At 43.5% G+C, this 27,069-nt stretch overlaps 1 protein-coding gene across 2 annotated transcripts in view; it reads left to right on the forward strand.

The window, feature by feature from the left end:
* MYO3B (myosin IIIB) overlaps positions 1-27,069 on the forward strand; it is a 411,089-nt gene that overhangs the window by 101,162 nt on the left and 282,858 nt on the right. For both annotated transcript variants that reach the window (XM_060257443.1, XM_060257444.1), the window contains exon 8: positions 9,100-9,165. In XM_060257443.1, coding sequence (XP_060113426.1) covers positions 9,100-9,165 — 66 coding nt within the window. The remainder of the gene's footprint in view (positions 1-9,099; positions 9,166-27,069) is intronic.

Raw genomic sequence — 27,069 nt, forward strand, 5'->3', positions numbered from 1 at the left:
GAGAAATCTCATTATTACACATTATTAGCCTTCTGCTCCCCCCCCCCCCCCCACAATAGGTGCTTAATTTGGCTTTAGGAAATATGTTTGCAAGCTTAAGTTTAAGTGGAGATGAGAAATCTATTTTAAGATCCAATAATTGTGGACATATGGAGCCTCTCTGGTCGCCTCATTCCAAAGTGCTCTAAGCAAATTCGCAACGAGAAACCTACCTGGCTTTTCTGCTTGCCAGAGTCGGCTCCTGGTGGCAGATGTTGATGTTCATCTGCTAATATCTCCCATTTGGGGGGAAAAAATGTGTCTGGCTTTGATATTAAATCTGTTTACTTAGAAGTCTAGCCTGGTTTCTCTTTACCACAGATAATTGTGAAATGGATTAAAGGAATAACAACAGTGGTTGTTTTTGTTTATCATATGCTTTTAATTTATCCTCTTTTCCTACTCCATAAAAAACCCTCAGTGCTACTGAAGTATTCTGCTTCAAGATCAATGCAGCCACTTTTTTTTCCATCCACTGTTGCTCATTGTAAATCTATTAACTTTGATCTGTAATTAAGCGCACAGCTTTACGTAAAGGATAAATGGGGTTTGCTGAACCATATCGCTGGCCTTGATGGTGGAAAAATGACCCATTCAGTTTCACCAGCTGTGACTTTGGAGGTAGGCTCAATGACAAGAGACCACACAAAACCCACTATGTTAAAACACTTTCAGTTCAGGTTGTAGTCAGGGGACATAACAAGGGCCCCAGACTACTGTCAGAAATAAGAGAACCAATTTGGTATAATGGCTAGATTACTGGAAGGGTTCAGATATCAGCTTGTCATGAAAAGCTTGTGACCTTGAGTTAGTCATTTGCTACCAGTCTATTCTAGTCACAGAATTGTTGAGAGGACCTAACAGAGGAAGGGGAAATAATGTATGCCACCTCAAGCTCCATGGAGGAAAGGTGGGATAAAAAATTTAAACAAGCGCATGAAAATAAATGAGATGGCCATAGAAGCGATATTTCCTCCTTTCCTTTCCTTTCCTTTCCTTTCCTTTCCTTTCCTTTCCTTTCCTTTCCTTTCCTTTCCTTTCCTTTCCTTTCCTTTCCTTTCCTTTCCTTTCCTTTCCTTTTGTCGCCTCGCCTCGCCTCACCTCTCCTCCTGTTTGGAGGGAAAGTAATTCTCTTCATTTCAGGAGGATAACCAGGAGGCTTTTTTTTTTTAACAGGAATGTACAGGAGCGCAGTTCTGGCTGGCTTGGCATCTGGGTGTGTGGCCTAATATGCAAATGAGTTCCCGCTGGCCTTTTTGTACAAAAAAAGCCCTAAGGATAACCTTGTTGGTTTTCAGCAATAGAGCTAGTAAATTCAACTTCAGGGATACCATAGAATCCAACAATATTTTTGAGGGATAAGCTTTTGAGACTAAAAGCTCTTAGATATCTGACAAAAGGAGCTCTGACTCTTGGAAGTTTATACCCTGAATATCTTGTTGGTCTCTAAGTAATTTCTGGACTTGAATCTACTAGCTCTTATGCTGGACTTTGCCCCTTCTTCACAGTTCTTGTAGATCTAGCACAAGTCTTGCCTTTATATTGAAATAAAGCAACACTGGGGCTTACTCCCTGGGAAGTATCTTTAGGACTGCATCTTTTATTTCTTTCTTCAAATAGACAGGTCTTCCTGAACAGTACACCTTAATGACTCATGTTTATCCAGCCTGGGACCATTGGAATCATCCCTTCCCCATTGGTGAATATTCTCTAACCACCATGGCACTAGGGTTTCCAAGTCCCCTGCAGCCTCTAGTGAGGGACTGTTTTCTCACGTGCTCTGTGCGTGCGGCGCAATGACATGACTTGCAAATGATGTCATCGTGCAGCAACATCACATGCTGGCCACTCTAGGAGCTTCTGGGAAAACTGCGGTACCTATTGTACCATAGAGTTTTCCCTCCCAAATTGCTAGAGCATCTGGGAAAATAGAGTTTTCCCGGAAGCGCCTAGAGTGGCCTGCGCGTGACGTTATTGGCACGATGATGTCACTGCGAGTGATGTCATCACACCAGTGACATCAGGGGAGGATTCCCCCTACCGGCCAATGTGGGGGAAGCCCCACCCAGCTCAGGAACTTGGCAGCCCTCCATGGCACTGCTGTTCCTAAGGCAAGTTAAAAAGAACACCTGCGTGCCTGTTGGCTTCATGATTCTTCTGTGGGTCATAGCACTCATCGGTTCTGAGAAATATAAAGAAATAATCAAGGTCCGAACACTAGCCATCAGCAATACAATTGATGGTTACATGTTCCATTATAATCCATATGCTGTTATTCTGTCAGAAACTGGTCATCTGTAGTATCTAGCCATGAGATTACCTTTATCACACTACCATAGGTGACTGGCTTTCCCAGTGCATAACAGTATAACTGATTGGCAGTAGTTCCCTACCAACCTAAGGAAAAGCAGGGGAAATTACAGTGGGGATATTCATAGAACAGAATCTTAGAACATAGAGTTGGAAGGTATGTCCAGGGCCAGTGGCGGACTGGGCAGGGTGTCAGCTTGCCCAATGGCAAGTGGGCCCCCTTAAACATTAGGCAATACGTTAAAAATGTTAATGACCTTTTAGTAGCTTGAAAATATAATAGAAGTTTCAGTATCATTACTGTAATGCAACTAAAATTTATGTTGTATTTAGGGTTGCCAGCTTCCAGGTGGGGCCTGGGGAATCTCCTGCTTTTACAACTGATCTCCAGCTGGCAGAGATCAGCTCCCCTGAAAAAAATGCAATCTGTATTTACATTTAATATTTACTGCATACTGCCAGTATATACACCCACACACATTTTGCAAAAGTTTTAATTGTACCTTTTCCCCACACTTCCAGAGATCTGGAAGCATGGGGGCACAGTACTACATAGCTCACTTCACAAAGTACTTGTCACCTGCTGGGAACAAGGCAAATTACCACAGGACTTTCACGATGCCATCATCATCACCCTATACAAGAACAAAGGGGAAAAGTCAGACTGCTCCAACTACCGGGGGATAACCCTGCTCTCCATCGCAGGCAAAAACCTTGCCAGAATACTCCTGAACAGACTGGTGCCCGCCATTACAGAAGAACTCCTCCCAGAGAGCCAGTGCGGCTTCAGAGCTAACAGGAGCACCACTGACATGGTATTTGTTCTCAGGCAGCTCCAAGAGAAATGCAGGGAACAAAACAAGGCTCTGTATGTGACTTTTGTCGACCTTACCAAAGCTTTCGATACCGTTAGCAGGAAAGGCCTGTGGCAAATCTTGGAACGTTTAGGATGTCCCCCAAGGTTCCTCAGCATGATCATCCAGCTACACGAAGACCAACGAGGCCAAGTCAGACACTGCAACGACCTCTCGGAGCCCTTCCCAATAGGCACAGGTGTAAAGCAAGGCTGCGTTCTCGCGCCAACTCTCTTTACGATCTTCTTTAGCATGATGCTTCAAAGAGCCGCAGTAGATCTAGATGATGACGATGGTGTCTACATCCGCTATCGCACCGATGGCAGCCTGTTCAACCTGAGGCGACTAAAGGCCCACTCCAAGACAATGGAAAAACTCATCCGAGAGCTACTGTTTGCTGATGATGCTGCACTCGTCTCCCACTCGGTATCAGCTCTGCAGCATATGACGTCCTGCTTTGCAGAGGCTGCCAAGCTATTCGGCCTAGAAGTTAGTCTGAAGAAGACAGAAGTTCTCCACCAGCCTGCACCCCAGGAAGATTATCACCCTCCCTGCATCACTGTGGGTGAATCAGTTCTGAAGACAGTCCAGCAGTTCAGCTACCTGGGGTGCATCATCTCCTCAGATGCTAAGATCGACAAGGAGATCGACAACAGGCTGGCAAAGGCAAACCGTGCCTTTGGCCGACTGCACAAAAGAGTGTGGAGCAACAAGCATCTGAAAAAAGGCATAAAGATCAATGTTTACAAAGCGGTTGTGATGACAACCCTCATCTACGGCTCCGAATCGTGGGTTTTATACCGTCATCACCTGCGACTCCTTGAGCGCTTTCATCAGCGCTGCCTTCGCACCATCCTCAACATCCACTGGAGTGACTTTGTGACCAACACTGAAGTTCTCAAGCGGGCGGAGGTTACCAGCATCGAGGCGCTGCTGTTGAAGACGCAGCTGCGCTGGGCAGGGCATATTTCTAGGATGGAAAACCACCGCCTTCCCAAGATTGCCCTGTATGGCGAACTCTCCACCGGCCATCGAAATAGAGGGGCACCAAAGAAGAGGTACAAGGACTCCTTGAAGAAATCCCTTGGCACCTGTCGCATCAACCATCACCAGTGGTCTGACCTAGCCTCAGATCGCAAAGCATGGAGGCACACCATCCACCAGGCTGTCTCTTCTTTTGAGAACGCACGCATAGCTGGTCTTGAGGACAAAAGGAGATTGAGGAAGAATCGCACTGCTACAGCACCAACCCTAAATCAGACTTTTCCCTGCAGCCACTGTGGCCGGACCTGCCTGTCCCGCATTGGTCTTGTCAGCCACCAGCGAGCCTGCAGCAGACGTGGACTACTGCACCCTTCTTAAATCTTCGTCCGCGAAGCCAAGCCGAGAGAGATGTATTTTTTTGAAAATTTCATTTATTAAATGATAGCCTTAGAGTTGTGGGTGGGCCTCCTTTGTCTCCTGGCAGCCAATATTTTTAGACCCAGTCCGCCACTGTCCAGGGTCATCTAGTCCAACCCCCTGAACAATGCAGGAAACTCACAAAATGCCTCCCCCCAACCTAAGTTCACAGAATCAGCATTGCTGTCAGATGGCCATCTAGCCTCTGTTTAAAAACCTTTAAAGAAGGAGAGTCCACCACCTCCAGAGAAAGCCAGTTCCACTGAGGAACCACTCTGTCAGGAAGTTCTTCCTAATGTTCAGTCAAAAACTCTTCTGATTTAATTTCAATCCATTGGTTCTGGTCTGACCTTCTGGGGCAACAGAAAACAATTCTGTACTTTCTTCTGTATCACAGCCCTTCAAGTACTTTACCGTATTGCAAAGAATGAGTACATATATGAGCTACGCTACCTAGCCAGTCATATTTTGTGTGTGTGTGGATGTGCCAAAAGAGAGCTTGTACAAAGAAATGTATGTCAGATTTTTGTACGTATATTTTTGAAACCTGATGTCATATAACATGAACTCCTCTTGCCCTTGAGTTTCTGATGATAGTGCCACTTATACAGGCACTGATTTAATGTTACACTGGCTGAAAGTCTGCAGGAAAGATGTAGATGGGGCAATTATCCCAAGATGGATATTTAGCTTGTGTGTGAACGTGTGTTAAAGGCTGCTACAGTAGCTGGATACTAATAAAGTATTACACCATCCGCTGATACAAGGACATGCCATCAATAACTGAGGGTTATATGCTGTGTTGCAAGTAACCTTCTGTCCTCAGTTAGATCATTGCAAGGTAATGTGAACTCCAGAAAACCTTGATATTATGTGGGATGGTACAGCCTTTACTGTAAAGCCTGTTGGTTTCATTAAGAGCTCTCATTTATTATTTCCTGCCATGCCAGTTTCAAGAAATCGGGGGAGGGGCCGTGGCACAGTGGTAGAGCATCTGCTTGGCATGCAGAAGGTCCCAGGTTCAATCCCCAGCATTTCCAGCTAAAAGAGAAGAGGTAGGAGGTGATGGGAATGACCTCTGCTTGAGACTGTGGAGAGTCGCTGCCAGTCTGAGTAGACAATATTGATTTCAATGGATCTGTGGTCTGATTCAGTATAAGGCAGCTTCATGTGTTCAAAAGCAGTCATTTAGTGTGAAAGCAAATAATACTTTCGTAGTCAGGGCTTTTTTTGAGCAGGAACACACAGGAAAGCAGTTGCTAACCTTCAAGCCTTGGTTTCTGTCAGTAAAAAAGGGAGGGGGAGGGACCTTTTGAGGGCTATTTTGCCCTCCCAACCCATTACTGCTCCCTCTCCCTTTTGCTCTGGAGCAAAGACTTATCAGCATATGCTATGAAACCAGCACAGCAACCATCAGGCAACTTGCTATCATATATAATAGCATAAGAAGAGCCCTGCTGGATCAGACCAGTGGTCCATGCTGGGGTTGCCAGCTTTCAGGTGGGACAGACAAATGCAGAAATCTCATAATACAGGTTTGGCAAACCACAACAATTACTATGTGTGGTATTGAAAACAACAATCAGTGCAACTTACTTCACAATGCAGTTTACATTCTTTACTCGTAAACAGTTGCCACCACAAGTACAACATGCAAAGCAAGCAACCACTTTCAAAATGCTTGCTATGACAATTCTCAATATACTATTAAAAAATCAATCCAATAGTCCATAGCTATGAATAGTGATTGGATTGGAATCCTCTTCTTATTTGAGGCTTGATGACGATATGCACCCCGGGTTTTCTTCAATTTGCATTTTCAATATTATCTTCATCTAGGTCACCTTAGTCTAAGCCGGAACTAAACAATTACGCTCTATTTTAACAATGTGTTATGGAGCCAACACAAGCCCCCCCCATATACATTACTTACTCACTGCTCATACAATATATTCACAAGAAGCAACCTGCCACCACATCTCACAAGTCAGCAGTATAGGTTCTCATAGTTTCATTGGCATCCTATCCTACTAATATCTCAAGATCCCACAAGAAACACCTGCCAGCCAGTATCCTTAAAGACACAGTACATCATAAAAATGAACTTAATTCTAAAGCAGCATTAATATCCATAAGGAGCAAAGTATTAAATTTATGTATAAAATACACTTCCTTCTGTAATAATAATTTATACAAATCCACCAACTTGTATCTATGTGCATTAACTATATATATGAGAGCACACTGTATATATTATCTTGGCTGGGCTGTTTTTCTATACAATGGCTAACAACCGGTGCCTCCTCAACATGGTGGCAAATTCTGGACCTGTGTTCAAGGTCTCTGATTTCAGAACTGTGTATATTTGACCCTGGGTAGCTGTGTTTTTCTTGTACAGTTTTTTTATATTGTCCATTAATAAATCACCTTGAGTTGCCATGGTTGATGGAAAATGTGATGTATAAAAAAGTAAATAAATGTAGGGTGACAATAATAGGGAGGTGATGGATTAAAGGTTAAGAACCACTGGGTCAGGTGATACCAGTGGCCCAGACAGTCTGATTCTATGAAGTTTTTAATTCTGGTTTTTCAGTCCGAAATGCTTTCAGGAAGACTTCCTTACCTAACAGATGCAGCCCTGACCCAAAATTTATAGAGCTGATGTAGGTACATGTCTTCCTGTGGTTTCTGAATTCACCTCAGCAGCAGATTGTATTTGTATGCACTGCGATTGATCCTCTGATGCAGGAGGTGATATGAACCTATTTAATGGAACATGGGACTCTGCATTAGTGTCACTGAATATAACCCAGCACATTACTTCCTAATAGTAAATGTGATAAATGACGCATATCCTGCAAGTATTTTGGATTTCCCCCCTCTCGTTATGTGCTGGTTTTCTACCCAAAATGAAAAGTAATAATAAATTCAGCTCAGACGACATGACAAACTGTGGTGAAATAGGATAGTTTAAATTGTTTTGAACGGATACAGATGAATGAAAATGGACCATTTATTACAAGGCCATAATGTCTTCACTACATTTTGATTTGTTTTGTCGATGTGTGTGTGAGAGAGAGAGGGTGGGCAGACATTCTATATTCAAATAGCTCTTCAAACATGCATGCTTATTTACAGTATTCCGGTTTATGCTGTGTTTCGAACTCTTCCTTCATTTTAAATTTCCAAAACTATTGTAAAACAGTATCTTATTGTTATAGGTCGCTCTGAATTCGATAAGGGTTAGGACACAGTCTGCAAGCTTGCATCTACTTACACATGCATAGAAAAATTCAAGGAGTGAAATGGGAAGAGGTCAAGCTGTAGTCCCCTCCTGAGATTCCTCCCTTCAGACCAGATATACAATAACAGTTTAAACGGCCATGTGCTGGCAAAGCAACTGAATACTCCTGTTAATACTCCCCAGGGCTTTTTTGGTAGAAAAAGCCCAGCAGGAACTCATTTGCATATTAGACCACACCCCCTGATGCCAAGCCAGCTGGAACTGTGTTCCTGCATGTTCCTGCTAAAAAAAAGCCCTGAAACTCTCTACTATTAAAACATTTCGGAGAAACTAAGAACCAGACAATGATATACTTTTTGGCGAGTCGAGTCCAGGTTTCTTGGACCCAAGCTGCTTTCCTTTCAGTTACACAGCATTTGCAGAGAATGTCATCTTAAAAATTGGCAAGAAATGGATTTGATACAGCACTGCAGCAAGTGTGGGGGAGGGCAGTGTTTCCTCTAAGATGAGTTAGCGTGAGCTAGCTCACAGATTTTTAGTCTTCAGCTCACCCATTTTTGTCTTAGCTCAGGAAAGATGACCCCAGAGCACAATAATTTATGCAGTAGCTCTCAACTTTAATGCCAGTAGCTCACAACTTTAATGCCAGTAGCTCACAAAGTAGAATTTTTGCTCACAAGACTCTGCAGCTTAGAGGGAACATTGGGGGAGAGTCTCTTGCCTTCCTCCCCTTTGAGTTTTTTTGAGCCAAAATGGTCCCAAAGGGTTGTTACTGGTAACTTCAGAGCTACATGTTCAGAACTTCATGTATAACTTCTGCAAATAACATCCTTGCCACTGGTTCCCATTTAGCTCAGGAAAAGCGGGGCGGGTGGGAACCACTTCTCCCCCTGGACTGCAGTTCAGAGTCAAACTGAGCTCCTGCAGGCTTGGGGAAAAAAAATCTGGACTTGACCTGCCAAAAAACATTTTGTGTAGCCAGCTCTAGGCAGTGTCAATCACTGTTGGATCCAACCAGGTTTTTTGTTAGTAAAAAAAGGAGTGGGTTGCCTTTGACTACCAGAAAGGCTAATCTGGGATTCATGGGTTCTGCATAGACAAAAGACATGTGGGAGGGGGTCTGAATGAGGAGAACTGGGGTGATACTGAATGAAAAAACCGGCTGCATGCAGGTACCCACTGACAGTGAACAATTGGTTTGATTCAGTTCAGCTGTTCTTATGAAATACAGTTTGTCCTTTTTCTCCCTAGGAATCCCCCTCCTACTTTATTACAGCCAGAAATGTGGTCCAGGGGATTCAATCACTTCATTTCACAGTGAGTATCCCTCTCTTCTTTTATTTTGCTTATTCAGCAAATGATATAAAGACAAATGTGCAATCATATAAATAAAGGTCAAAAGGTGCACATTATATACCCATATACAAGAACCAATACCAAACGTGTTTTGGCTGAAAGCCTTGCTCAGTGGTGAAATTCAAACTGAGCACTCCATAAATTTAACTCAAATATACATAAAAATCATATACAGAATGGATCTTACACTGAGATGTTCACCTGAGGGGTGATAAATATTCTTGAGATGCAACATACATCAAGATGTGCAATATTTTATATGCCCATGGATCTGCTTAGGCCCAATCTAAATATATTCTTAGGATTGCATTGTTGTTGGCTTGATGGAATTAGGCCCAAAGGTCCAATGGAGTGCTCGGGTATGATTAGATACATTTAACTTGTATTTATTTGATTGGGCATTTGTCTTTATATTAGAAATGGGTACTGATATGCAGAAACGTAGAGTTGTGGTTTTAAAATGATATTTTAGTACTTTTGAATGTATAATTAAATTATATATGTTACGTTGTACATTAGCACTACATGCATAGTTATGCTTAAGAAAGGCTTTTTGTCCCAGCTTTTTTTGCTACCTTTCTCACGTAAGGTTGTGGTTTTCTCTGCGTTTTTGGTTGCACTTAAATTCCATAATTGTGTCAATGGTACAATTTTATATTCTAACTTAAGTTATAAATTATGCATTTTATGTTGGTAGAGAGTGAAATAAATTTAGATTTGATAGAGAATTGCATGTTTACTCCAATTTCATTTTTTTCCTGGAAAAATATGGAATCATGGCTTCAAAATTTGCAGAAGTTTTATGTCCTTAGAGAAGGAGTCTTGACAGGCTCCAGGTTCATACTGCAAGTCTTCCAGGCAGGGCTTGCTTTCTTTCTTTCTTTCTTTCTTTCTTTCTTTCTTTCTTTCTTTCTTTCTTTCTTTCTTTCTTTCTTTCTTTCTTTCTTTCTTTCTTTCTTTCTTTCTTTCTTTCTTTCTTTCTTTCTTTCTTCCTTCCTTCCTTCCTTCCTTCCTTCCTTCATCAGGAACACACAGGAGCGCAGTTCTGGCTGGCTTGGTGTCAGGGGGTGTGGCCTAATATACAAATAAGTTCATGCTGAGCTTTTTCTACAAAAAGCCCTGTGAAAAACAATGGTGACGTTAGGGGGTGTGGCCTAATATGTAAATGAATTCCTGCTGTTTTTTCTACAAGAGAGTCCTTGCTTCAAGGAGAGGGACCCCCCCCCCCCCCCACGCATTTGAAGATGGACATGATATGAATTAAGGACCTTTTTGATCCCAGTAGGTTAGGCTTTCTATATACAGAAAAACTTGCACCCAGATTTAGGGAGTAATCCAAAGCAGCTCTATGTAAAATCCTATTTAGGTCTATTTAATGGGAGTTATTCTCAGGAAAGTTAATATTCTTAGGATTGCATTGTTGGTGGCTTGATGGAATTAAGCCATTTATAGAGGCATAATGAGCAAAATACCATGAAAGAAACCAAAATATGCTACTATGAGGAAAAGGAAGGCAGTAGAAGAAAAGAAACAGAATGGCCAAGATATACATATGGGCTGCAAGAATACATAAACTATGAAGAAGTATTTAGTTGTTTGCTGATTGGAAAGTGTTTAGTTGTTTGCTGATTGGAAAGTGTTAAACATCCTTCAGTAAAAGGAGCTGAACACATTAGAAAGGTAAACTTAATGCACTCGATGCAAAAGAACAGAAAAGCCAGTAAGAAAAGAATAGCACTAGAGCAGGAGTGGCCAAACTGTGACTTGGAAGCCACATGTAGCTCTTTCACACATATTGTGTGGCTCTTGAAGCCCCCCCGTGCCCCATTGGGTGGTTTGGAGAAGGTGCTTGTCTCTTTAAATCACTTCTCCGAGCCAAGCCAGCCAACAGCTTGGAGAATGCATTTAAAGGGGGTTGGACTAGATGACCCTGGAGGTCCTTTCCAACTCTATGATTCTAAGTTACTTTCTTTCCACCTTCACCTCCCCATCTATTTGCCTCCCTCCCTCCCTTGCAGTTCTCAAACATCTGATGTTCATGTTTTGTGGCTCTCAAACATCTGACATTTATTCTATGTACCTCTTACGTTAAGCAAGTTTGGCCATCCCTGCAGTAGAGGAATAATAGCAAAATGTTATGAGATAATGCAGTTGAGGATAGAATATCCCATAGCTTTTAGCCCCTAAAACTAACCCTCTTGTCTGCTCTAGCTGAAAGCAAAGCCCCATAAGTTACTCAGCATTCACATTTCAGAGTATGAGAATCTAGGACATCACCAAAGGAAATTTGACTCACTTATCCCCTCTAACTGGACTCACCCTGGACTTTTCTGCTGTCTTTCCTCTCCCTCCTCCGGATTATGGCCCCATACTGCTTGGTTTATTGTGCCCAGACTGATTCCAATGCTTATGGATTGACTGCCAAGTGAAGTGTAAGTCAAGCGTTTGGGAAAAGCCCTGTGGTGAATTTTTCCCCTTTACCTTTTTCTCGATCAGGGGTAGTACTGATGAACAAGGAAAGGGGGAGAATAGCTTATTTTGCCCAGAATCGGTTGATCTTGGGCAGATCCTGGGCTGCTCGATCTGGACAACCATATGAGTTTTGGTAGGGATCCTGTAAATAGAACAACTCAGTTTTTCTTAGAACTGTTGTGCATAAGATCTGAATTTTGGAAAATCTAGAATCTGATCCTTGCAGTAGAACAATTCTCCTTTGAAAGCTGATGAAAATAAATAGAAGCATTATTGTGATATTTTGATATCTTCTCCTCTTCCTTAATTTTTTAAAGTAATACAAAAGCATCAGGTTATACAGCATTCAACCTTTTGTCCATTAGTGATAATTGCCTCATTTATATGCATCACTTCTTCATTTGTTAGGATCTGACTTGTGACAGCTTAGTTTTGATAAATTAAAAGCAATTATTGTAGCACATCCATTCTGTCTGTTCTCCATATGTTAGGACCTTGCCTGATGGCTCTGTCACCTTTGTGATGAGTGTTTGACTTTTCAATAATTTCATTATCTACCCCTTTACTGCTGTTGAATGCTATTTGCATAACAAGCCTATCTCGTTCAAGTTTGGTCCAGCCCTGTGTAGCTACACAAAAAAGACCATGCATCTTCAGATGAGCGTATTTCTGAATTCTGTCAATACTATGATTGTTTCTTGCTAGCCCCACCATCAAACCCTTTTATAATATCCTATGCAGAGGTACAAATGTCTAAATCAATTGGAGACAGTGGGCTTAGAAGGGTATAACTCAGTTTTGGATGGCACTGTGAAGATCTCATTCAGAGCAATTGCTGTCATTCAAATTTCACTTTTAAAATTCCATATGGGTAGCTATGTTACACTGTAGCAGCAACAAGAATCCAGTGGCATCTTGAGGGCTAACAAAATATACTCTGGCATAAGTTTTTATGAGTCAGAGCTCATTTTATCAGATGCATAAAGTGTACATTTGTAATGTAAATGGCTTGATATTCACAACAGAAAGTGACGATGGGGTGGGGAGAAGAAACGCCTTTTCATAGAGAAGCCTCTTGTAAAAATACATTTGTATAGTTCAGTCAACTCACCTTCACTTAGAGATGCGGTGGGACCTGGGGATCCCCTGGAATTATAGCTAATCTCCAGGCTATAGAGATCAGCTCTCCTGGAGAAAATAGGTGCATTGGTGGATGGACTCTATGACCTTGTATCCTACCAAGGTCCCTGGTCCTCCTGTTGCAGGAGCCAGAGCCAGACCATGTGCTTTGCGGGATGCAAGGGTCCAAAGATGAATCAAGAGTTCAGTGTCACAGTCAGGACCTGAAAAAGTCGTACTGAGGAGTCATTCAAGAGATGTAGTCAGACAGTCCAGAGATTACTCACAAGCAAGGATCACAGAGTCAAGAGATGAAAAGTGAGAAATGAGGTCCAGAGCCAATCTGGAGTTGATGGGCTAATGTTCCGGCCATTGCCCCAGTTTGTTAGCTCCAGGTGTCTCTGGATGACCAGGTGCCTGCTCCCTCCGTCTCCCCTTGAGGAGCTCTTGCCATGCTCTCTCTTGCCTAGGCCCCAGCAGCTCCAGGGACAATGGGGGCGAGGTGGCTTGCAGAACTTGGTCTGAACCTGGATCAATTAGCTGAGCTGTAGGGGTGGTCTGAGTTTTGAAAAATGCTATGCGATTATAGCATTAAAAGCCCTGTTGTCAGTAGCTGGCTGTGCTCTCTTATCTGTGATGAGTTCCAGCTGCTCAACCTCCTTGAAACTGGTCAGTTCAGGCTAATCCATGACACCTCCTTCGGCACCATCCCCCAAAACTCCAGGAGTTTTCCCTACCCCCCTTCCATGCTGGTGGCTGGGTGGACCTGGCAACCCTACTCCCACTCTCTCTGTGAAGTACAGTTTGGTGTAGTGGTTAAGTGTGCAGACTCTAATCTGGGAGGCCCAGGTTTGATTCCTCACTCCTCCACATGTGCCTGCTGGTGTGACCTTGACTCAGTCAGAGATTCTTACAGAGCTGTTCTCTCAAGAGCAATTCAGAGCAATTGCTGTCATTCAAATTTCACTTTTAAAATTCCATAAGGGTAGCTATGTTAGACTGTAGCAGCAACAAGAATCCAGTGACACCTTGAAGACTAACAAAATATACTCCGATATAAGCTTTTATGAGTCAAAGCTGTTCTCTCTGAGAGCTCTCTCGGCTCCACCAACCTCACAGGGTTTCTGTTGTAGGGAGGAGAAGAGAAAGGAGATTGTAAGCCACTTTGAGACTCTGAATGAAGGGCAGGGTATAAATCCAACTCCTCTTCTACACAATACAGTGCTAGTCAATCAGCTAATTTTTAACAGGGCAGGCAATTTTTGAATCCAGTGGGGGCTGAAAAAACCCACCGACTGCCTTCACACTGCAGAAGGAATAATTCAAAAGGCCTCTCTGCAGGGTTGATTCACTACCTGTGACCAGTTCCTCGCTAGCAGTTGCTCCACTATCAAGCTTCTGCTTTCCCAAGCTCAAGTGATCGATTCCTTACCAGTTGTTGTGTGGGTGCATTTTGATTTGTGGCTCCGTCCAATTTCTGTTATGACTTCCTGCTCTCATTTTTTTGAGATCCAGAAGCTGCAAGGGAAATTGGAGGGAGCCGCAGATCAAAATATGCCTGTACAGCAACTGGTGGGGAATTGATCACTTGAGCTGGGGAAAGCAGAAGCCCGGGAGCAGAACAACTGCTAGTGGGGAATTGGTCTAAATGTCTCATGTGGGTGCTTGGGATGCCAAACTAGTGGGGGAGTGGTACTGCAGGATGGGGTGGCAAGTGTGGCTTGCCTCTGCCATTGCCTCATGCCGCAAGTTCTGCTGCCACCTGGACAACATGCATGGCAGAGGGCCTTCCTCTAAAGCCTGCCTTGAATCCTGCTGGAGTGGCGTGGGAGAAGCTACCTGCTTCCTTGCCTAAGATCCACAGATCCACCCTGGTTCCTTTTGGGAGGGTGACATGGAAGAAGGTACCTTCAGGCAGCTCACTGTGTTGAGCCAACCCTGCCTCTGAGCTCATGAAAAAATGTATAAATGCTTATTGGGGAACCAAGATTTTGGATTTAGGGAGAATGGTACAAGCCAGGGAGGAAGATTCTAGAGATCAGTCCTTAAGGTGCCAGTTTCTGGTCCCCAGCATTCTATGCCAGCCATACAGTTAAGCTAATCCCCTGCTTGAATGCATGCAATATCAGTTCTCTGATACAGTGGCTTGAAGAATCTGCTTTTTGGCCTTCAGTCGTTTTAAATTTTGCAACATCGTGCCTCATGAAGACTTCTAGAGAGCTTGTAATCTTGCACGATGCTTTGTGTTCATTCTTGTTTCCTGTTGACTCACAGAAATCTTTGTCCATGTAGAGATGTAGTGATGGGGAAAATATGTAGCCACAATTGGTTTGTGTTACGCAGTTTTTGGAGGCTCTGAGCCCTGTTGAGGCCTTCAGTTCTATGAAGGGTGGAATATCATAGATCATAAAGGCCCCTTCTACACTAGCCACTTGATCCTTTCTTTGCATGACAATCACAGTTCAGCCATGACATGACCCCGTTTTCAACACGATGAAAGAATCTGTGGAGTTTTTTTTGATGAGTGAAAACAACTGTCACTTTAAACTAAGGCAAAGTTAGCTTTGTTAAACACGTTGAGCTTAAGAGGAATGTTGCAGAGGGACCACCACAAAATGCTAGTTTAAAAAGAAAAGTATCGCCCAGAAGTGCATTAAACAATGCAAATGCAGAAGTAAAAAAAATCCACTGATTTCATTTGGAAAAGTGTGAAGCAGTTTTTTAAAAGCGGAATCCATTTAGGTGATGCAGATTTGTAGCAGGCGGATTGAGTACTCGCCAAAAATCTGGATCAAACCTGAGTGTAGATAGGGCCGCAACCAAACTTTTGGATATGCCATGAAGTAAAGAGTCATTCAGCGATTTTTGCAAAGTTCGGATTTAAATCAATGAGCGCCCCAGGAGACATTTTGTCTCAGACCTTAAAATGGAAGAGGTTAATTTGGTTAAACGACTTCATGGATTTTGTTCAACTGTTCATTAAAATGCTTCGTTAGAACAATAAAATCCCCAAGAAAGCTGCTCTCTGCCTCTGTGAGGCGAAGCACCCTGATTTCTCCCCAAGGGTTCGTGTGAATATCAGCAGGCCTGCTCCAGCTTGAAGGTGTCTGTAATTGGGTCTCCCTGTCTACTCCATCCTTATCTCCTTCAAGACTAGATTAAAGAATGTGGTAATTGGCTAATCGTGAGAATCTGTGTTCAGTTTTGTAACTAGATGGGCAGGGGAAGCAGGAGTGGATGTAGGGTTGCCAGATCTCCTTGTTGCTCCAGTGGGGAGATTTGGGGAGTATCCTGGAGGTGGGCAAAGACTGACACAATGACATCACCCAAACGTGATGTCATTGTGTCGGTGATGCCATGCACTATGCTCTAGGTCAGGGGTGGCCAAATTTGCTTAATGTGAGAGCCACATAGAATAAATATTGGATGTTTGAGAGCTGTAAAACATGAATGTCAGATGTTTGAGAGCCAGAAGGGAGGGAGAGAAGGAAGGAAGGAAGGAAGGAAGGAAGGAAGGAAGGAAGGAAGGAAGGAAGGAAGGAAGGAAGGAAGGAAGGAAGTTTGCCCCAAAACCAGAGTGTCATTGCGAAACATCCCCAGCACTATGACATCACTTTAGGGTGACATCATTTCATCAGGGATATTGTGTGACAATGTCCCTGTTTGGGGGTGGGGTTTGGAGCCCCCAAAAGTGGGGGGAACCCTGCTGGGGCCTGAGAGTTGGCAACCCTATTCTGATAACATTCAAATTAGACCAATGCATTGCATTTCATGTGAGACTGGGTTTTTTTTAGCTTCTGGTACTTGTTCAGGCGAAGGCCACAAACCCCACATCCCCTTGACAGTTTCTAATATTTAAAAATGTCTACTTCATTGCATGCCTCTATATTAGTACATTTAATTATTTTTATTTCAGTTTTCCAAAATCATTTGTAGCAATTAACAACCCTCCTGAATAAAACAGAAATGACACCCCAAGCTTGCTCTGAATGCTTCCTCCATTCCACCCTGTTCCCCTTGAACACCATCTTCCCAGGCAGACTGTATGTGAACAGTTGCTGCCATGGAGGAGAACAAAAGTCCCTCTCCCTCCAAAAAGGAGGGGACAATGTAGGGTTGCCAGAGCTGGCATCCCCAGGGCCTCATAAACCTATCCTTGTGTATGGCACCTTAAGCATGGAGGGATCCCTACAAGGCATAAGGAATTCTATTTTCTCTAGTTTGGTGTAGTGGTTAAGTTAAAAAGGTTAAAACGCTTGGGGCTCTTTAGCTTGGAGAAATGTCGACTGCGGGGTGACATGATAGAGGTTTACAAGATTATGCATGGGATGGAGAAAATAGAGAAAGAAGTACTTTTCTCCTTTCTCACAATACAAGAACTCGTGGGCATTCGATGAAATTGCTGAGCAGTCAGGTTAAAACGGATAAAAGGAAGTCCTTCTTCACCCAAAGGGTGGTTAACATGTGGAATTCACTGCCACAGGAGGTGGTGGCGGCTACAAGCATAGCCAGCTTCAAGAAGGGATTGGATAAAAATATGGAGCAGAGGTCCATCAGTGGCTATTAGCCACAGTGTGTGTGTGTGTGCGCGTGCGTGTGTATATATATGAGAGAACCAGGTCTGATTCGCCACTCCTCCACTTGCACCTGCTGGAATGGCCTTGGGACAGCCATAGCTCTTGCAGAGCTGTCCTTGAAAGGGCAGGTTCTGTGAGAGCTTTCTCAGCCCCACCTACCTCACAGGGTGTCTGTTGATGGGGAGGAAGGTAAAGGGGAGATTGTAAACCGCTCTGAAATTCAGAGTGAAGGGCAGGGTATAAATCTAAGATCATCATCTTCTTCTTCTTCTCCTTCTCCTCCTCCTCCTTCTCCTTCTCCTTCTCCTCCTCCTCTCCCCCCCGCCCCTTTCTCAGGCACCAAGGGAGTCCTGTGCACACTTCTGATTTCCCCAATTCAACTTTCTCTTTCACCTCATGTTCCTTCCATGAGCAGGGCGAGGAGGGCTGGGCTGGGCCCATTAGAAGTATGCACAATCTATCTGCTCCATGTAATAGCCTTGTATGCTGAGTGCTCACATGTGCTATAGTAGTAAAGGGATAGGTTACTGGGATGGCCTCCCTGCACATTGTACCTACTGTGGATTGAATTGTTCCCATCATTATTAGCTATGACCTTGAAGGAGATATCTGGCATTTTGAGAGAACAGTTCTGGGGTTCACCATAATTGACAGCCTTCTGGTGTTAAAAAATTCCTGGGGGGGGGTGGGGTGGGATTGGCTGTATGTATATAGAAATAGCACCACCAAATTAACAAAAAAAATTGTTCTAACAATCCCACCCCCACCCTGGCTCAGCATATTTTCTGGAGGTGACAGGGGGTTAATATGTAATGGGATCAGATGGATACAATAAGCTTTGTTTACGTTACATTAAAATAGTAATTTTAATTAACTGAGCAATGATATCTCCAGGGACGGGCACTTATTTTAAATTTATTGAACCCATGATTAGCTATCATGTGGCTTCTTGAATTAATTAGTCTCTCAGATACTGGGGAAAAAAACGTACCAAGGAATTACGGTTCAGTGTACAGATACAAAATTAGTGGATTTAAGGGTGCTTGCGTCTGTCACAGCAGCATTGCATGAATTCTGACAATGATTTTTTTACCCATGCAAAGTGGGCATTAAGTTTAGATTGAGTGGGATGTGTGAGTGTGCTTAAAACCATAGCACCAAAGATGTTGTGTCAGTTTCTTCATTTAAAAAATATTGCACATGGTTGACCATAAAAGGCAGGAAGATATGGAGGCAGCAGAAGAAGAATGGGTTCAAATACTATGACCGATTTAACACTCACCTTACGGCGCTCTCACGTCTGTCTTCTCAGCACGGTGTCCTCCTGATTTCCCACTATTTGTGTTGGGGCTGCAGCAAACATTGTGGTTTTCACGCAGCAAATGGAAACTGGTTTTTAGCAGTTTCTGTTTGCTGCGGCTCCGGCACAAATAGTGGGAAATTGAGAGGACGCCATGCTGAGAAGACGGACATGAGAGTGGCATAAGGGTGAGTGCGAAATCAGCCTATGTTTCCAATGTCCTTTTCACTGAATCACACAAATAAAGAGATATTCAGAAAAGGTAAAGGCAGTACCAATCACAGCAACAGCAAATAATTTATTTCATGTATGTTCACTACAGATTAGATGCAGGGATACCACAAATTTCATGGTAAACCTGCTTAGTCGGTGAACATGCCATTTTGACAGTCAGTCATGAACACAGCCTCAGATTCCTCAGTTCATTGGCATACAACTCAAACAGCCATTGTGTAGTAGCTGTTGTGGCAAGTTTCATTTCAGTCTGCTTTGTGGGTGCTTTTGCATCAGTGTAGTAGGTGAAATGGATTATCTCCCATGGTCATGGATGGTTAGATCAGGTAATTAAATAGTGAGTGTGTACATAAAAATGTACATGTGTGAAGTAACCTCAATAACATGGTCACAAATAAATAACCAAGAGAATTTAAAAAAAAAAAAAAAAAAGTTTATATGATTACTGGCCGACAGGGGACCTCTTGATAATCCTCCCAGTTAAGCACCCTGACTCAGTGGATTAATTGGGGGGTGGGATGGGGAGGAGGAGGAAATGATAACAATTTATGCTTGGATGTTACTTCCTGTTTTGGAAGAAGTGACATCACAGCTGTTAAATAGTGAGTTCAGCCAGCTCTCATTCAACACAGCTCTCTATTAGCAAGAATAGTCACAACCAGCAAACACAAACCATACTGTAAACGATATACAATTTGGGAAGGTTTAACCATGCCCCATTGGCAGGCACCAGCCAATTCCATTCTTCAGAAATGCCTCACATTCCAATTGGCTGGTTCTGAGAGAATGGCCGATCAGAATGCAGGCATCAGGATCCTGGAGAATAATGAGCACCTGCCTCAAGTTCAGACATAACATTTGTTGAACAGCATTCAATATATAACACCAACACAATAGGATTTTTCAAATTCCTCTGTGGTTTTTACCACCTAGAATGTTGCGATGTGACTTTTAGTTTGGGAACAGGATGCTCTGGATGGTAAAAACCATAGAGGAATATTTTGGAATGGAAAGGGATATACCATAAATCTCTGCCCCCCACCTCTGGGCTTCTGTGGACTGCCACCTGAGGGCTGACAAACCTACACTACAGAGAGATCTGTGATAAAGAGGGATCTGAGACATTTCTCTCTAGGACCCAGTTTTGGAGATGTTTTGGCTTATCTCCTTCATATAAAAGCATCAGTGCTCAACACAACCCTTACCCCCCTTCTTCAACTGTTATTAGCCCAAGTAGGGTAAAAAGACCGGCAAGCTCCTGAAAGAAAGCAGAGGTAGGACAGGAGATCTATTTTAAAATAAAACCAACACTGGTAGGCAGCTGGAGCCAAACCCTTCTCGTTCCCACATGCTACTCCAACATTCTTCTCATGGTCATTCTTTTCAAAATAGATACCTACCCCGCCCCACCCCATGCTTGAGCATCCTGGGAAATTAGAGGGGAGAATCATTTAGATGCCATTGTTGCCATGTTGTTCTGTCTGTTCTGCACGTGAGAATCTGAATTGCCTGTATGAAGGGGATGCTTTCTCCTATTGGCTTGAAAATTGGCAGGAAGGATCCTGGGTGAGGAGCAGTGTTCCCTCTAAGCTGAGTTAGTGTGAGCTAGCTAAAAAATGTTTAGCCTCCAGCTCACACATTTTTGTCTCAGCTCAGGAAAAAATGGCCCTAGAGCAAACTGATCTATGCAGTAGCTCACAACTTTAATACCAGTAGCTTACAAAGTAGAATTTTTGCTCACAAGACTCCACAGCTTAGAGGGAATATTGGTGAGGAGTATTATGATCCTTGAGAATTTCATCCCAGTTTTGGGGAGGCAACAAATGTTTCCCATGAAAGCAATGGAAATGAACAAGGAATATAGGAGTGTAACAGGTCAAATAACTTTAATAAAGAAAATGAGAATGACGTTATAAAGACAAATGCAACAATTTATTCTGAGAACTGAAATGGTTTTAGGCTATACAAGATAGCCAGCCTGCATGACTGGCTAAGAACGAATTCATTTGCAAGCGTGTTTTTTCTTCAGAACTGATCTTGAGCCTTTCTGCGTTTTCAAATGCGTTGCATAGTTTTAAACTGCAGCAAAACTTCACTGAGAATTCTCCTTCAGGAGTATTTAATAAGTCGTTTGAGTTTGGTGATTAGGGATGCTCGAGCTCCTGCCGAATGAACTGGTCATGAACAGCAAGCTGATTTTTTAGTGATGTGTTCAGCTGCTTGTTGACCTGTTCATGACTGCTCAGTAGGCTGCTTCTATTGGGGATATTTATTAGTTTCTGTAGAAAAGTTGCATAGCAGAGGGAGCATGGATGGAAGGTGTGGATGTAAGACTCAGTAAATATATGTGCAAGGCAACCAGGGCTTTTTTTGTAGCAGGAACTCCTTTGCATATTAGGCCACACACCCCTGATGTAGCCAATCCTCCAAGAGCTTACAGTAGGCCCTGCAGTAGAGTCCTGTAATCTCTTGGATGATTGGCTACATCAGGGGTGTGTGGCCTAATATACAAAGGAGTTCCTGTTACAAAAAAAGGCCTGAAGGCAACTATGTTTAGGCAAGTCTTGCCTCTCATGGCCTGTTGCAGGAGAGGCCCACAGAGACATCTTACCTCTTGCAAGACTGTGAATAAGTAGAAAGGCAGAACACAAAGGGACAGGAAGACCAGAAGAATAAGAGGCACCCCATTTAGTAAGGAGATAACAGACACACAATCTAGTTCCAATGCAAAGGAAAATATATCACACCTCAAGTGTCCAGGCTGTTGAGTCCCTTTTACTCCAATAGTTTCCCTGTATGCCTTTCTAATCATACAGTACAGAGTAATCAGCTTTTTGTGAATGCACATTTTCATGCTGCCCAATTGCATTCTACTTCCCATCCACACACCCTGTCCTTGCTGCATGATGGTTCTGCTCAGCAGGCAGTTGTTTAAACCAACAATTAGATCATTCACAACAGGGCTTTTTTTTAGCAGGAAAACACGGGAATGTAGTTCCAGCTACCTTGGCACCAGGGGGTGTGGCCTGCTGGGCTTTTTCTACCCCAAAAGCCCTGTGTGAAACAACAGTGATCTCAGGGAGTGTGGCCTAATATGCAAATGAGTTCCTGCTGGCCTTTTTCTACCAGAAAAGCCCTGCACAAATCATATGCATCGATCATAATGATGCTAGCGTGCCTAGTGCCCCAGACAAGGTGCCCCCTGCCCAAACTCCCTGGCCCCCACCTCCCAGGCTCATCCCACCCACAGGCAAAATGTGCCCCACACCTCCAGTCCCCCCAGGTGCCAGCTTCACCTCACTGCCTTACCTGAGAGGTGGCACAGCAGAGCTCCCTTGTGCTGCCTTCATCAGCCATGCTGAGTACCCCAGCCGGTGGCATACAGCACAAACGGATTGCAGGGGCTGCGATCCAGCTGGCCGGATTGCAGCCACACCCACCACCTTTGCCTCTACTGCTGCCTCCCTCCCATGCCATTTAAAACGCATGGGAGGGAGCAGATTAAAGGGCCTACCAATCAGCTGATCAGCAAGACCTTTAACTGCAGCAGGGAGGGCTCACTGGCTCTTCTGCACCTGCCCGGTAGGTGGTGCCCAATTTTGCGCCCCCCACAGTGCTGCACCTATAGGCAACAACCTACGGATGCACTGGCCCTGTATGTACACTGTATACATAGCAGAAAGACCAATCAAACATTCACCTTGCTGACCACTGCACGCTAACTGTGGACTTGTGTCCTACAAGTTCCTTGGTTGTGGAGAGCGATGCGTCAATCGTACATGATGTGACGGAACAGATCATGCTTTCCTAACGCACAATGATGAGGCATGCCCTATTAAATGACTACTGGAAACAGGAAAAAAGAAGTCTGACAGACACATCTGCCACTGATTTCCTTCATTTATTTTTCACAACAGCAGTCTGAGGATGGGAAGTCTGGGAACAAGGGAGCAGGTGTGAGGGGGCATGCTTGTAATGGGATCATTTTGTCCGAATGGCATTCCTGATGTTGCTTGGTCGCTTCCACCTGGCTGAGGCATGTGACTGGCCCCTGTGAGTCAGAACTAGTATGACGGATGGTGTGGGGGGGGGATGAGCCATCTCTGGCAGATGCTGCGTGAGAGAAGAAAATAAGAAAGGGGAAATTGTAATCGTTCAATCATTCAGCTCTTTCCGGAAAAAGCTTCCTTTTCAGTTCTGCATGTCATGAATGCTGTTTCATTTCTCTCCCCCACACCCCCCTTCCTCTGTGCATCTCATGAAAGCGTTGGCTTAGTGGATATGATAAGAGATTAAATTACAGAATTTTGAGGGAGGGGAATTCACTGAAATGGATTAAATGTTTCTGAGGTTAAAAAGTGGCAAAATCTTTCACTGCCAGTGCATATATCTTGTCATTCCTGTTAAAACAGATAAATAAAATGTTGAAAAGAGCTGCCTTGGTAGCAGCAAAGACTGAAATTCTTTGTTTATTATCATCTGTGTACAGGAGAAAAAGCTTCCACATGCTCTCGGTTGTCAACATTAGACTCTGCCTTGAGGGAGCACAGCGTGTTCTGCTGAGCGCGACTGAAGTGGTTAATGGAGGGGGAAATTAGCATCCGTGTTGTAACTGATTTTGCAAAATGCTCTTCCCGTTTTACCCACTGCAGATTGGACTTCTGTTGTTGTTGTGTTCTGCCTAGCATGGCCAAAAATGGTTTAGGACCACAGGTACTGTTAGTAACATCTAGCACAGTGTTACAGGATTGAGTAGAGCTGGCTGCAGCCAGTCTGGAGTATGTCCTGGTCAGAACTAGATTCAAGTTGAGGAGCACCTTAGAGACCAACAAGGTTTTCGAGGAGCTTTGACTAAAGTGCTACTTGGCTGGAATCTAGTTCTTCTACAGCAGACAAACATGGCTACCCTCTGAAACTACCTTCATGGAATGTACTGGTCAGAGTGGTACATAGGATTGCCTGGTCTGGGTTGGAAAATACCTGGAGACTTTGGGGGTGGAGCTGGGAGATGGTGGAGTTTGGGGAGGGGACGGGCCTCAGTATGGTGCAATGCCACAGAGTCCATTCTTCAAAGAGGCCATTTTTTCCAGGGGAGCTGATCTCTGCTAGCTGTGGATCAGTTGGAGGCTGGCAACCCTAGCATGCACCAGGGCCTGAGAGACCCATCCTGATTCTGCCATTGGACGATGTTGAGCTAGTCAGTCTCTCTGCTGGACCTACCACACAAGGTTATTGTCAGGATGAAACTGTCCTCTAATCCTTGGAGGAGGGTGAAGATAGGAATTAATGAGATAGGATAGGATAGGATAGGATAGGATAGGATAGGATAGGATAGGATAGGATAGGATAGGATCACTTTCTAGTCCTTATGGTTGCTTGCAAAGTGAAGATTATTCACATGAAGGAAATGTCAAAAAGCAGAGATGCTAACTATAAGCAACACACATGTAAATTGCTTCGGAGATCTCAGTATTTTTAGGTCTGTATCAAGCATTGTTTAAGGAGATAGTTCAAAATGTTTGTTGGGATTGAGGTTTGGCAAGCTATATGGTTTCCATAATGGCTGATTAAATGACAGACAATTGATGTTCATGGTCTCGACATGAAAGGTAGACTATTAGTGAAGCAAAGAAAATTGTGTGCAAATGAATGTGGTGTGTGCATATTTATAGTTCATAATTCTGAAGGTGTTGTTCATCTGTGCACTGGTCCATTCAGATATGCAGTCATGACTGTCATCATTGCAATCCTAAAAAGATTTACGCCCTTCTAAGAGCATTGACCTGGATGGTCCCAGTCTAGCCCGGTCTCTTCAGATCTCAGAAGCTAAGTAGGGACAGCCCTGGTTAGCACTTGGAAGGCACACCACCAAGGATGTCCAGAATCGCTACGTAGAGGCGAGCAATAGCAAGCTACCTCTGAACATCCCTTGCCTTGAAAAATCTAAGGGGTCACCATAAGTCAGCTGTGACTTGACAGTACTTTCCTCCTCCTCCTCCACCATCACCACCAACATCACCACGAACATTGACTTCAAAGGACTTAGAAGGGAATAATGGTTTAGGATTGTCTGTCAATCAGGGGTGGAATTCTAATAGGAGCTACTTTGCATATTAGGCCACACACCCCTGATGTAGCCAATCCTCCAAGAGCTTACAAGGCTCTTTTTTTGTAAGCTCTTGGAGGACTGGCTATATCAGAGGTGTGTGGCCTAATATGCAAAGGAGCTCCTCCTAGAATTCCACCTCTGGGATTGTCTGTCATTAATGTTCACACTCACTGTGCATGTACTGAAAACTTTGAAGTTTGTCAGGGGCTCCTTGGCAGATGATTCAGTGTGATGTTCATTGAAAAGATGTAGTTTGAAAATATGTAATGTCATTGCATGGAGACAATCAGGGCTTTTTTTGTAGACAAAGGCCAGCAGGAACTCATTTGCATATTAGGATATACAGCCCTGATGCCAAGCCAGGAGGAACTGCATTCCTGTGTGATCCTGGTCAAAAAAAGCCCTAGAGTTGATGCTGTAGGAACTTCCTGAATCATTATGATAAAATGCCCTTGGCAAATAAGTTTTCCCCTTCCCCATTTGAAGAAAGTAATAGAACATAGTTAGAACATAAGAACATAAGAGAAGCCATGTTAGATCAGGCCAATGGCCCATCCAGTCCAACATTCTGTGTCACACCCAAATATATATATATATATATATATATATATATATATATATATATATACACACACACACACACACACACACACTGTGGCTAATAGCCACTGATGGACCTCTGCTCCATATTTTTATCTAACCCCTTCTTGAAGGTGGCTATGCTTGTGGACGCCACCACCTCCTGTGGCAGTGAATTCCACATGTTAATCACCCTTTGGGTGAAGAAGTACTTCCTTTTATCCGTTTTAACCTGTCTGCTCAGCAATTTCATCGAATGCCCACGAGTTCTTGTATTGTGAGAAAGAGAGAAAAGTACTTCTTTCTCTACTTTCTCCATCCCATGCATTATCTTGTAAACTTCTATCATGTCACCCCTCAGTCGACGTTTCTCCAAGCTAAAGAGCCCTAAGCGTTTCAACCTTTCTTCATAGGGAAGGTGTTCCAGCCCTTTAATCATTTTAGTTGCCCTTTTCTGAACTTTCTCCAATGCTATAATATCCTTTTTGAGGTGCGGCGACCAGAACTGCACACAGTACTCCAAATGAGACCGCACCATCGATTTATACAGAGGCATTATGATACTGGCTGATTTGTTTTCAATTCCCTTCCTAATAATTCCCAGCATGGCGTTGGCCTTTTTTATTGCAAACGCACACTGTCTTGACATTTTCAGTGAATTATCTACCATGACCCCAAGATCTCTCTCTTGGTCTGTCTCTGCCAGTTCACACCCCATCAACTTGTATTTGTAGCTGGGATTCTTGGCCCCAATGTGCATTACTTTGCACTTGGCCACATTGAACCGCATCTGCCACGTTGACGCCCACTCACCCAGCCTCAACAGATCCCTTTGGAGTTCCTCACAATCCTCTCTGGTTCTCACCACCCTGAACAATTTAGTGTCATCCGCAAATTTGGCCACTTCACTGCTCACTCCCAACTCTAAATCATTTATGAACAAGTTAAAGAGTTCTTTCAGCTCTGACCACCATAATGAATACTGCACTAAGAAATGTTTTCTTTGGATGGTTGTGGAGGTAGCTTCTGCCAAGCTAAGCCACCACCTCTCTTTCTATCCATTTATTCATTGGTAAATATTTGTTCGCATCACAGGATGGTTGATGAATAGCTCCCCCTTTCAGTCTTCTGATTTGCTGGCTGCAAAATGGCAGTTTACATTGTGAAGGCCCAGCTATTCCCACAATGTTATCATCTCAATGCAAGCAGCCAGTGTGTGTCTGGAGCATATCTGAGTCAGACCTGTGCATTTCTTGTTCCTGCCTAATAAATGCTGCATCTTTGCCTGTAATTGTGACAGAATGAAATTGGTATTTAGGAACCTGGATGTTAGATTTCGGCAACATAACAGACAGCAAATGGCTGCAACCTGTGTTTAATGTAGTGGCACTAATGAATTCTGAGGATTAATTTTCAGCTAAGAAAGCATGGTGGAAGGTGCTAAAATTTCAAATTAGCTAATGGATTTACTTTCA

Source organism: Heteronotia binoei, chromosome 16, assembly GCF_032191835.1.
Source record: "Heteronotia binoei isolate CCM8104 ecotype False Entrance Well chromosome 16, APGP_CSIRO_Hbin_v1, whole genome shotgun sequence".
Lineage (NCBI taxonomy): Eukaryota > Metazoa > Chordata > Lepidosauria > Squamata > Gekkonidae > Heteronotia > Heteronotia binoei.